General features: G+C 39.2%; 1 protein-coding gene across 1 annotated transcript in view; it reads left to right on the top strand.

Annotated features, from left to right (window-relative positions):
* The first annotated feature begins 6,464 nt into the window (after window positions 1-6,464).
* The window catches only part of skib (v-ski avian sarcoma viral oncogene homolog b), a 46,834-nt gene continuing 40,349 nt past the window's right edge, over window positions 6,465-12,949 (top strand). The window contains exon 1 of the mRNA XM_053652483.1: window positions 6,465-8,052. Within this exon, the coding sequence (XP_053508458.1) occupies window positions 7,129-8,052 (924 nt within the window). The 5' untranslated portion in view covers window positions 6,465-7,128. The remainder of the gene's footprint in view (window positions 8,053-12,949) is intronic.

Raw genomic sequence — 12,949 nt, 5'->3', positions numbered from 1 at the left:
TGGAATCTGTATGTACATTTGGGTTAAATGTATGCCTGTCACTGGTTCTCTTGTATTTATTGATGTGACTGCTGACAAGAACAGCAGAATGAATTCTGAAGTGAATAAGACTATGTTAACCGCTCAGATTCAGGCAGTTAAAAAAACATTGGCTGGTGTTGCACACAACAGATGAATAATGATGTGAAGCATACTTCAAAAGACTTATTTTATGACAATAAACTGAGAGTTTAATACAAGAGACTTAATGTTAAAACTCTGATGCTCATACTCAAGTTCCATGCTTAGCACTACTTTACTTTATACTATACAGTTATAGAAGTGAAATGATTTATAAACTGGTGTCACTCAGATAAATATGGGTTTCCTCATCTCGTCACCTCAGGAAGTTTCTCCTTACCGCCATCACCTCTGACTTGCTCATTAGGGATAGATTATAATTTTATATCCAGAGTTCTGTAAAGCTGCTTTGTGACAATGTCCACTAATATTGGCACCCTTGGTAAATATGAGCAAAGAAGGCTGTGAAAAATCGTCTTTTATTGTTTAATCTTTTATTTAAAAAATCACAAAATACTCTGCTCTCATGGATATTAATCAATTGCAAACATGAATTAAATATCAACTTGTATTGACATTCACATGGAAACAAATTTTTACACAAATTTACAGGTAAATGTAAATTGTACCAATTGAGCAGGATCTTTGAATATAAATATTTTCACAATGTTCTATTTCTCATATATCAAAATGAGTTCTGTACTACATATAACAAGTGCTGTTATAAAAGTGCAACTTTTTTGAGCATATACAACATATGAGGGTGGATATCACAGCACAGCATACGGAACATACCCCTAGACATATCACTATTAATTTATAAAGAATTTAGACATATTACGCCACTAGGTTCTGCTATGAATGGGAATTACAACAAACATAACACATATTGCTGGACATCTAGTTGTTGAGACATTATGATAAACAGGTAATCAGCCAAGGGCAGCTGTGCCTCCGGTGGTAGAGCGGGGTGTCCACTAATCGTAGAGTTGGTGGTTCGATTCCCGACCCATATGACTCCACGTGCCGAAATGTCCCTGGGCAAGACACTGAACCCCAAGTTGCTCCCGGTGGCAAGTTAGCTGCCTTGCATGGCAGCTCTGCTACCATTGGTGTGTGAGTGTGTGTGAATGGGTGAATGAGACCCAGTGTAAAGCACTTTGGATAAAAGCGCTATATAAGTGCAGACCATGTAGCTCACATGGTATAAAAGGCAACTAACATGATTTGGAACACCTTAAGGTCAAACACACTGTGGTACTGACAACAACATAAATGTAAAAACTTACATTAGAGCAAATCAAACTCAACAGTAACGCGTTACTGTATTCTAATTACTTTTTCTGATAACATTAATGTAATGCATTACATTTTAAATGTATATAATTTGATTACAGTTATTGATGTCAGTAAAATTACTTTAATTATATGTTTTTATTTATAAGCAAAACAAACAGTTTTCAATACGTCTTCCCAAAGAGTAAGCCAACATTCAGAAACCATTTTGGAAAAAATAAGTACACCCTTCCTATTTCCACAATCACAACAGGAAATTGACATCTGAATGGCTAAAAAAGAAAAGAATCAAGGTGTTGGAATAGCCTAGTCCAGTCAAAGTCAAAGTCAAAGTCCAGACCTCAATCCGATGTAGATGCTGTGGCGGGATCTTAAGATAGCAGTACATAAATGAATGCCCTTAACCATCAATGAACTGAAACAATATTGTAAAGAAGATTGAGCCAAAATTTTTCAAAAAAAAATCTGCAACACTGATAAACTCCTACAGAAAATGCTTTGTTCACGTTATTGTTGCCAAACATGGCTCTACATGTTACTGAATTATAGGGTGTACTTGTTTCCCACTTGGTTTCTGAATGTTGGTTCACTTTTTGTGAAAGAATTATTACATTGAAATCTGTTGTGGTTTTGTTGTTGTCACCTGAACTTCTCTTTCTACTGATATAGCAATCTGTTTATAAATACTAACTAACTAACTAATTCTGAATGTCAGACGTATGTTAATTTCTGAATAGATATTAAACTAACTTGCATGTTCCAGTAACAGTAATGTTTTCTATCATTAATGGCATCACTCTCTGCTGTGTACTGTGTACTTTATATTGTAGTAATACACGGGTTTGGACGCAAACCCTCTCAAATCTGAAGTCAAATGTGGTTGTCGCAGCTGAGCAAGAGTTGAAAAACAGCACAACACAGCCCCCTACTGGATGGAAGAGCTCTAATAATCAACCTACAAGTATTAAAGGGTCATGAAACATCCCTCTTTCAGCTCAAGTCTACCTCTCAACGTTTTTGAAAAATGCCATTTTAATTGGCGTGGATGGCTGTGTGAAGAAGGGAGGGGGGAGTGGGCGTGGCAGGGAAAGGCAGGGAACGAAGAGGGGGGTGAACACTCACAATAAAGCTGGATAGTGACAAAAAGTTTGCAGATGAGGCAGAGGACTTGTCTCCTCCTGAATCCCCAGGGCTAAATGGAGACACAATGGATAGCAGTGCAGGTCCTCTGCCCTATCTATTTAAACCATTAGCGCTTGGCGTGGCTATGGAGGAAAACATTAAATAAAACCGGAGGCAGCGTGGATGGGAGAAGTGTCGGAATGGTAGCCAGCTAATAGGCTCGAGCTTTTCACAAATAAATAGGCGAAGGCTCTTCCCTTCAACATGGACTATTGTTGTATTGTTCTGCACACGATGGCCCGCAGAGCTTTAAGTGGTTTAATTAGCTCAAAAGGTAAGTAAAACCGTTATGTTTAAAAATTAGACACATACCTCATTTGAAGGGATGGAAAAGTCCTTGGGACTTGTTACCGCATCATTGTGTAGACATAAACTGCTTTCATGAGCCAAGTCCGAAGTCCACTTTTCTCCAATTCTCATAGCTCTCCCGAGGAAACACACTAGAACTCTTGCACCACTGAAACAAACACTTGCGACTCATTTGAACCTCTCTCATCTACTACATCTGTAGGAAAGCACCACCTGCTGTCATGAATAATTAAGAGACAGCATCTTCTCATAGGATAAGAACACGCAGGCTCATGAATAATTATGAGACACGGATGCGTCATCGAAGTACTATAGTACATTGCCATGTGTATGTGTGTGTGTGTGTATATGTGTATATATATATATATATATATATATATATATAAAATTAGGCAGTGCTGGCTTGGTGGTTAAAGCTCTGGGTTACTGATTTTCAAGGCCAGGGGGTTCAATTCCCAGTACTGCCAAGCTGCCTAAATAAAATGACTGTACTATAATGTATGTGTGACAATTAAAGGTTTCTTTCTTTCTATACTAATGATAATAGGCCTAATAGTAATAATATTAATAAATATAGCTGTAAGCAGCAATTAAAGGGGTCAAGCACCAAAGGCGCAGCAAGGGCAATGCAGAGCCTGAAGAACACAGAGAGGAGAAATAGAATGTACAGGATTGAATAAAACATACGTTCAGAAGGGCAGCTGAGAATGAGATTGAACAGGAAATTAACAGAACAGAGTCATTTATTTGCATGCCAAGAGGTTGAAAGGTTTGCGCAATGCTGAGCCACAAAAGAAAGGAACCAAATGAGACAAGATTACAGATACTTTTAAGAACTGGAACCAGATGAGAATTTAACCCAGGACATTTAGAACTGAAGCTTGTTGTTTATCACAGTGTGCCACACAGAGAACACATGTTTGTCTTGTTGTTTTTTTTGTAATTAACACTTTTATTGATTCACAAGTTAACACAAAGAGACAAACAACATATATATGTAATATATATATGTAAAACAACAACATATATAATGAATCAAACTATTTTAACATAAATCCTCACTATAACCCCTCCCCCTACCAACTTCTCACCCCACCCTGGTCCCCCCACGAACACCCCTGTGGTCAATAGAATATAAACTCACATATCCAAAAAAAAAAAATTCCCCCACAATTAAAAAAAAATGAAAATACAATAATCAAGTATAATCATAGACTAAACTCTAAATTATACTCTCCACTGCCCCTCCTCGTGAGTCCCCCAAAAACGCCAAGTAACTGCTCCATTTCTTCCTGAAGGAATTCCCAACTCCAATCCTTCTGCTCGACCCCTCCTCAAAGGCAGCCACCCTCCCCATCTCCACACACCACTCTGGAAACGAGGAGCTCCATCATTTCCATCCCCTTAAAATAACCTGTCTACCAATCATCACACTGGTCAAAACCCAATCTTTTTTGTACCTATCCTCCAATTTTGTGACCTCCCCATCTCCCAAAATACAGAGTCTAGGGCAGAACGAGATCTGAGTGTACAACACCTCACATACAAAGCTCTGCACCTTCAACCAAAATTCTTGGATCTTATGACACCACCAAAAAACATGGGTAGTGTCTCCATCTTCTGAATGGCATCACCAGCAGGTGGGTGTGTCTTTAAGACCGAGCCTATACAATTTAGAGGGGGTCCAATAGAACCGATGTAAAATCTTAAATTGTATAAGGCACACCCTTGCGTGTCTAGATGCAGTTTTTATATTTTTTAAAAATCCTAGCCCACTCTCCCTCCCCAATTCCAAATTTAAATCTTTCTCCCATAATCTCTTGAGAGTGGTTGAGACTCCGTCCCCTAGACTCTGAATCAGTAAGGAGTAATACACTGATGCTTCATGTCCTCTTCCAAAAGCAGAAATCACCTCTCCCAGAGTATCTGCTGCTTTAGGGGGGTGCATGCTACTCCCAAAAATAGTACAGAGCAAGTGGGGTAGTTGAAGATACCTAAAAAACTGAGATCTGGGGATCCCAAAATGTTGAACCAATTTTTCAAAAGATATAATCACACCACTCTCATAAAGATCATCGAATGTATTAACCCCCCTCGTGATCCACTCTGACCAACAAAAAGGGGACTTATTAATATGTAGTTTGGGGTTTAGCCATAGGCTCGAGGCAACATTGAGATAAATATCAGAATCAAACACTCTGGACACTCTTGTCCACACTGAGTGCAGATGTGAAATAACGGGGTGTGATTTAACTTCTCTGGTTAGATTAATGGAAAGGCTTTGCAGTGGCAAAATAGGGGCAAGAACTTCTTGTTCAATGCAGAACCAGGGAGGGGCTCTCTCAGGTGGAAGTGACCAATGAGCCAAATGTCTGAGACCAAACGCATAATAATAAAACAGAATCTTGGGTAGGCCTAGCCCACCCTTGTCAATCGGCCTATGTAACTTATTGAAATTTAACCTGGGACGCCTACCATTCCAAATAAAAGACTTCGTTATACTCTCAAATTGCTTGAAATAAGAAAGAGGGACATCTATAGGGAGAGACTGTAGCCGGTAATTGAATTTTGAAATACAACTAATTTTAATAACATTAACCTTCCCGATCATAGATAAATGTAAAGAAGACCACCTGTCTACATCACTCGAAAACCTTTTTATTAATGGGTCAACATTAACACTAACTAAGTCGGACAAATTTTTTGGAAGTAAAATACCCAAATACTTAATGCCTTGTTTGGGCTGTTTGTCTTGTTGTTGAAGAGAGCTTCCAAGGTGATAATCAGCACACAAGAACTATTAGTTAGAATGTTAACAGATACAGATATCACAGATAACAGATATCAAAACTTTTCAACAAATATAAATACCAAAATTTCAAAAATGTACAGTCATTTTTGTGTGCTGATCATCTGAGCCAATTTTGGTAAGTTTTTAAAACATTTTATTTTTTACAAAAGGGACCTAGAGGACATGCTATGAATTATCTCCAACAAATTTTGCGCCAATATATAAAATATTTGAAAAGATATTACAATATATGACAAATTTCAAAATGGCATTCATTATGATTGATCAAAGTATGACCGAGATACAGCCTCTGGTCCAATTTTGGGTTAACATATTTACATTTGCAACAACATAACTTTTGAACATATATGAATATCAAAATTCTTTTCTTTTGTGTGGCTCTGTCCAATGATCATGTGAGACAATTCTGGTAAGAATTGGACAAAATTTGAATGAGGAATTGCAAAAAAACTTAATACTGTACATTTCAAAATGGTGACTACTGTGATTAGTGGAGTCTTAATGTAAGATATGCATTGTGATCAGGATGAGGAGAGTAATCTGATGAACTAAACTTATTTTGTCTAGGGCAAAGTATTCAACAATTATAACCATTTGAAAAGTGGTTTTTGATCCAGTGTTGGCGCTATAGATCTGGTCCTAGAGAGCCCATAATTGGTCCAGATACTATTCATGATCATGTGTATGAGTGTACCAAATTTCATAATTTTCCTTCTTACAGTTCATATGGCTGCCATACACTCCCATTGTGGAAGAGATAAAGAAGAAGAAGAAGAAGAAGAAGATAAGGGATTCAGTCCTTTATGTCCTGAATGACCTTCCGATAAAGAATTCAGAATAGGATTACAATTTAAAATTTTGGCGTCTGCAGCGAACTGTCTGCATGTGCATTCCCATTAAAGTCTAATCTGAGTAACTCCACCCTTCCTGTCTGCTCCACTGCGGCGGTTTTCAGCTTTCGGGAAGAGCAGGAGGATCCGCGACTCAGTTCTGCGCTCATACTGCTTTTGCAGCTGCTTGGGCAGCGGGGGGAGGCGCAGCTGTTCATAGAACAGCCAGGCCGAGGAGTCAGTCACATTCTTGGCTGGGATTCAATGACTCAACCAGACACAAACAAATAGAGAGAGAGTTGAACTGTGCACCAAACGTTTTTATACCAGGTACTTAGTGCCGTCCTGTTTTTCCACTGGAATAAGATTTCGTTGTCGAAGTGAATGCTTTTTTTGGTCCCGGTTTCAGTACGCGGTGGGACTACTTATTGTTTTAATATGAAGCAGTCGCTGGAAAGGGAAAAATTTACCGACTCCGTGGCGCTTTTAGCTTTTGAAAGTGACACGAAGCTCCAGACTTCCTACAGACTTTTCTGAATATTTCCGTTGAGCTTCGTTGGCGTTTTTGTTTGAACTGATAGGAAAAGTTTGAGCTTTTTTTTTTTTCCTTCTGTACTAGCGCTCACAACAATAGAGAACATGGAGGCATTGTCAAGCTTCCGACCTCATGCGGGACTTCAGCAAACTCTAAAGCAGTTCCACTTGAGCTCTATGAGCTCGCTCGGCGGCCCGGCGGCTTTTTCGGCTCGCTGGCAGCACGACACGCCTTTCGACAAGCAGGGGAAGAAGAACACAGACCTGCCGCTGTTGCCTAGTCTGAGGATCCAGGCGCCGTCGGTCCTGCCCGGGCCGCTGCTCGTCGCTGCGGATCGCTCCACGGAGCGCTGCGAGACCGTGCTGGAGCGAGAGACCATTTCGTGCTTCGTGGTGGGCGGCGAGAAGCGCCTGTGTTTGCCGCAGATCCTGAACAGCGTGCTGCGAGACTTCAGCCTTCAGCAAATCAACGCTGTTTGCGATGAGCTGCACATCTACTGCTCGAGGTGCACGGCTGAGCAACTAGAGATTCTGAAAATCATGGGCATCTTGCCTTTCTCGGCACCTTCGTGCGGACTCATTACGCAAACAGACGCCGAGCGCCTGTGCAACTCCTTACTGCACGGCGGTGCACTACCACCGCGCCCCGACAAGGAGCTCGCGTGTTCCTCCTCCTCCTCCACCACCGAGCTCGAGTACACCGACCGGGCCTTTAAGGTGTACCACGAGTGTTTCGGCAAGTGCAAGGGTCTGTTCATGCCCGAGCTGTACACAAGTCCGCACGCGGCGTGTATTCAGTGCCTGGACTGCAGACTCATATTCCCCACGCAAAAGTTCGTGGTGCACAGCCATAAGCGCTTGGAGAACCGGACATGCCATTGGGGTTTCGACTCCTCCAACTGGAGGGCCTACATCCTTTTGGATCAAGATTACGCTGAGAAAGAGGAGAAGGCCACACTGCAGCAGTTTCTCAACGAATTAAAGGGGAAATATGACCTCGGGAACAAGCACAAGAGCTTATCTTTCAGGGTAAGTTGAATGACATGAATTGACTTAGATTCGTGTTTGTGTTGTAAGGACTACTGCAGTTTTATTTATTTATTTTTCTTTACAGTGTTTTTACATGGTCACTTACAATTCCATGCAGAAATTTTGAATCCCCGTAGGACAAAACGAAAATAAAGCACTGACATTTTCACCAAAAGGGATTTAGTGTGTTAGGTTTCACAGCTGTTCCTTCATTATCATGAGTAACACAAATAGTCAAATTGTGTAACGATATGAATAGTGGAAGGATTTTTAAAAACCCAGTCAAAAATTGCATCTCAGTTTCTGACTCTCATATAAATATTCTGTAATTTGTATGGCAACCTTTTGGTTTTATAACTAACAAAGCTTTTTCCATATCTTCTGAATAGCTTTTGAAACGTCTTGGTTGTAATATTTGCCATATTTTTTTCTGATGTTAATTGTTCTAACTGCCTTTAGGTAACCAGGTGTGGAGCATGGTAAACCTTCATCTCAAACTGTTTTTCTCTTTATTTTGAATTACATTTTAGATTGTTGTCCTATCATGGGTTAAACTCAGATTGGAATTCTATTTTATTTATATATATATATATATATATATATATATATATATATATATATATATATATATATATATATATATATATAATGTCAGCACATTTTAATTATATTTGTATTATTTAAATATAAACTTTCTAGCTGATAGTTCTCAGGTTTTTATTATGTACATGTAATGGTCAGATTTTGAAACTCACACTTGACTTGAACTAGAACTTTTATACTGGAATAAAAATATGCTGAGACACTAGGCCACCAGGTCCTTTTGTTTGCAGTCAGGAGTTCATTGGTTGACTGTCTCCCATTCTCAAGGGCATCTGCATATGACATGAGTTTTGGAGATGTGTACTATGACAGCTATAGACAGGGAGGGTATAGACAAAAAGCCAATATTGAGCTCCTGTTTGGATGGGGAATGAGAGAGCAATTTTGTGTGGGGTGTGGAACACTTTGTGGGTATATTATGTTGGGGGCAGGGAGGGATAGAGGTCATCACCCAAAAGCAGTGGTTCCTAGAGTCACTGCTGGCCTGCGGGTGTACCTATATGTGAGCAACTTTTACAGCAGACTGCAGATGCCAGGAACAGACAGTAGTAGAGAGACACTGCTGTGTCTCCACATGGCAGCTGTGGAGTGTGACAATACTACGGAAACTACACACCTGTATATGTGTTGTCTCACCATGTGTTACCATATTGTATCTCCAGTAAGCCTAGCGTAGCTAACGGAGGCAAAAACCGAACTATGTAGTAAGATCAAATTTTAGAGAAATGCTTATTTATGGTAAGACAATTGATATTACCCCATATGAGTCAATCTGTTAAAGTTTCACTTTCTTGCCCTAAATTGTGTGTTTATAGGAAAATTAGCTTCTATTCTGCATTAAGGTCTAATAAAAGAGCCACATAGCATCACTGTTTTTGTAAAACTGCATAATGACAGTCTCCATTTAACAGTTTTTCTCTTTTTAACCATTATGACATTCTAGCTGATTCCTTATGAGCCATTCTTTCCATTCTTCCTGCTTGATTTGAATACATTATATACTGAATGATCCAAGAGAATAAGGTATTATAAGGAAAGTGTTTCTTGTGGTTCATTGTCGGAAGTGTCCCAGTAGGTAAGCCATATCCCAGGGGAGCAGCGTACCTGTTCATCTGTGTATCATTCTGATTGAGAGCTGTTCTAAAAGAGCAGACAGGGCTGCTAGCGACTTGTTCTGGTTCATGTACCAAGGTAACAAAGGCCCTGTTCATACTTGGTATGAACATCCATCTCGTGTGATCAGATTGCGAGTGGACAGCTAACACCGTTCACACCTGGTATTTTCAAGTGTCAGGAGTGCATCTTCATTAACCACTTGTGATTGCATTTTGTCAGTAGCAGGGCTGCCAATTCTGGAAAAAAAAAAAACCTGTCACTTCAAAATCAGACTATATACAGTGCTGTAAAAAAGTATTTTCCTGATTTCTTCTGTTTTTGTGTACCTTTCCTAAGAAATAGTTTTATATCTTCAAATGAAATGCAACATGAAACAAAGGCAACCTGAGTAAACATACAATAGCTTAAAAAAAATTTATTGAAGCCCAAAAAAAGAGTTATCCAACCCTTATTACCCATGTGAAAAACTAATTGCCTTAAACTTAAAATCTGGTTGTGCCACCTTTAGCAGCAATAACTGCAGCCAAGCATTTCCGATAACTGGAGATCAGTCCTTCAACAGCACTATGGTGGAATTTTGGCCCACTCTTCTTTGCAGAACTGCTTTAGTTCAGCCACACTGGAGGGTTTTCGAGCATGAACTACCCGTTTAAAGATCTGCCACAACATCTCAATTGGTTCAAGTCACACTTCCACCACTTTGCTTGATTGTAGGCATGTTCTTTTAGTGGAATTCCATGTTTTGGTATGTTCCAGATGTAACAGGACCGCTGTCTTCCAAACAGTTCCACTTTTGACTCATCTGTGCACTAAACAGTCTCCCAAAAGTTTTGAGGATTATCAAGGTGTATTTTGGCAAAATTCAGACGAGCCTTAATGTTCTTCTGGGTTAACACTTCCATGGATGCTGTTTTTGCCCAGTTTCTTCGATAGTTGAGTTACCTGCTACATTTATTGATGAGAGGCCTGTAGTTACTTTGATGTTGTCCTAGGCTCTTTTGTGACTTCCTGGATGACACCTTCTTCCTCATCATTTCTGGATTTATTTATTTATTTATTTCAAATTTGGCATAGTGTACTGGGTAAGACCTTTTTAATGAACTTCATGCTGTTGACAAAGTTCTATTTAAGTGTTGATTTGATTGAACAGGGTTTGCAGTAATCAGGCCTGGTTGTGTCTAGTCCAGCTGAACCCTATTAGGAATGCAGTTTCATAAATTTGGGGAATTAGTAAATACAAGGGCAAATACATTTTCACACAGGCCTAGTTGGTATTGGATAACTTTTTTTGCTTCAATAAATAACTATCGTTTAAAAACTGTATTTTGTGTTTACTCAGGTTGCCTTTGTTGTACATAGATTTTGTTTTAATTTCTGAAACAATTTAATAAAAGATGTACACAAAAACAGAAGAAATCAGGATGGGGCAAATACTTTTTCACAACACTAGCCAATACCAAAACCCAAAGTATTTATATCTAGCTGTGAGATGTTTACTTGTACTGTCATCTGGCTGTGCCACATTTTATGTAACCATTGCTTCGCTAATCAAGTTTCTTCTGCTTTTAACAACAATAATAATTTTTAAAAAACAGAAGGATGAAGGTAAAAATAGAAATAAAACATGAGTTGCATACTTAAATTTAGTGGCTGTGTGGTGAGAATAAAGGTGTATGCTATTTGAGAATTAAAAATCAGTATATAGAGAACATTTTATGATTCCTGAACATGAACAACAGACATGGTTCAAGTTCAGGAGTTTCATGTCAGGCTTGCTGGCTATTTCTGCACCAGCTCAACTGCTTTAATACATCTTGGTGGCTCATAAGTGCAAAACATATTAACAAACCAAAATGCAACAGCAAATATGGAAAAACAACAGCAAATTCAGAAATATGGCTGCATTGGGAAACCAATAAACATTTCTGATTGGAGACTATCAGAAGAAAAAAGAATTAAATGTCGAAGCTGTAGACAAAAAAAAAATCACATGTATGAATATCATGACCGAACAGCATGAAAAGGAGCTTGAGTCAGCATGGAAATCACAAACCTGGTAACACTGGTGATTAGGTGAAACTAGCAACACTGCTTATTTTGATGTCTGCATCGGGATGCATTGGCACTCACACTAAAATTGTACTGTGGCAACATGTATCTTAGACCACCTTCACAAGTGGTTCGAGTTCTCATCTCACAAGATGCATTTGGCTCAGTTCACATGTTCACGTTGTCCACTTGGGATCTGATCAGACTTCAGGTATTAATATCTGAAGTGAAAGTCACGCGATTTGACTAGATTTTTAGCTGCTTTACTTAAAAGATCCTTAAAACAAAATGTATATCTACACACTTTTTAAATTTTTAGGGTTTTCTGATTAATAATCCGATTAATTGAATATCTGTATTATATTATCACATGAATGGATGTGCCACTTTGTCTCCAGTGATACTATGTCTGGCCTGCTGCACCAGTGGGCAGATTGTTTGGAAAATGTGGTGGATAGACACTCGGTAAGAAAAGCTGATTCAGTCATTGGGCCCTTGATGTGTAGTCAAGCGGCCATAAGATGGGACCTCTCCCATCCCCCAACTTTCAGATTGGCCAACGAATGTGGCCTTTTGGCCCTCCAACTGGACAGATGTTCCTCAGGGAAAAGACATAAAAATGTCAAATAAATTGCAGGCAAAATATTCACCACAAACCACATCACCCCTTGCCTCAGGTGTGGCAATTTTAACCAATCTGCAGATGTCATTGAACAATTAAGTTTGGCACTGACCCAGGCACTTTGCAATATGCCATTAGGAAAACTTCAAGGCTGTGTCCAAATATCCCTACTAATCTACTATACAGTAGGCAAATAGCAGTACACCAAAGGAGTAGTAGGTTACACACAATTCAGCTTTGTATTTTCATGGCATACATTTCAAATGTGTTCAGTGTATCCTGCTGAAGCAAGTAACAATCGTATGCATATAATTGAGCTTTTAAGTGTATAATACATGTGTATAATAATAAATGTATAATATGATGAATTCCACTTCATCATATTAGCATTCAGCCTGAGACCAAACAGCTGTCTAGCTCTAGATCCACATTTGATGGGCATCTGAAGTGGAGCAGAGGTGCTGAAAGCTTGTCAGGTTTTTTTTTGTGTTTTTTTTTGGGGGGGGG

The sequence above is a fragment of the Ictalurus furcatus genome, chromosome 21, assembly GCF_023375685.1.
Source record: "Ictalurus furcatus strain D&B chromosome 21, Billie_1.0, whole genome shotgun sequence".
Lineage (NCBI taxonomy): Eukaryota > Metazoa > Chordata > Actinopteri > Siluriformes > Ictaluridae > Ictalurus > Ictalurus furcatus.
This window is presented reverse-complemented; position numbering and strand designations above follow the sequence as displayed.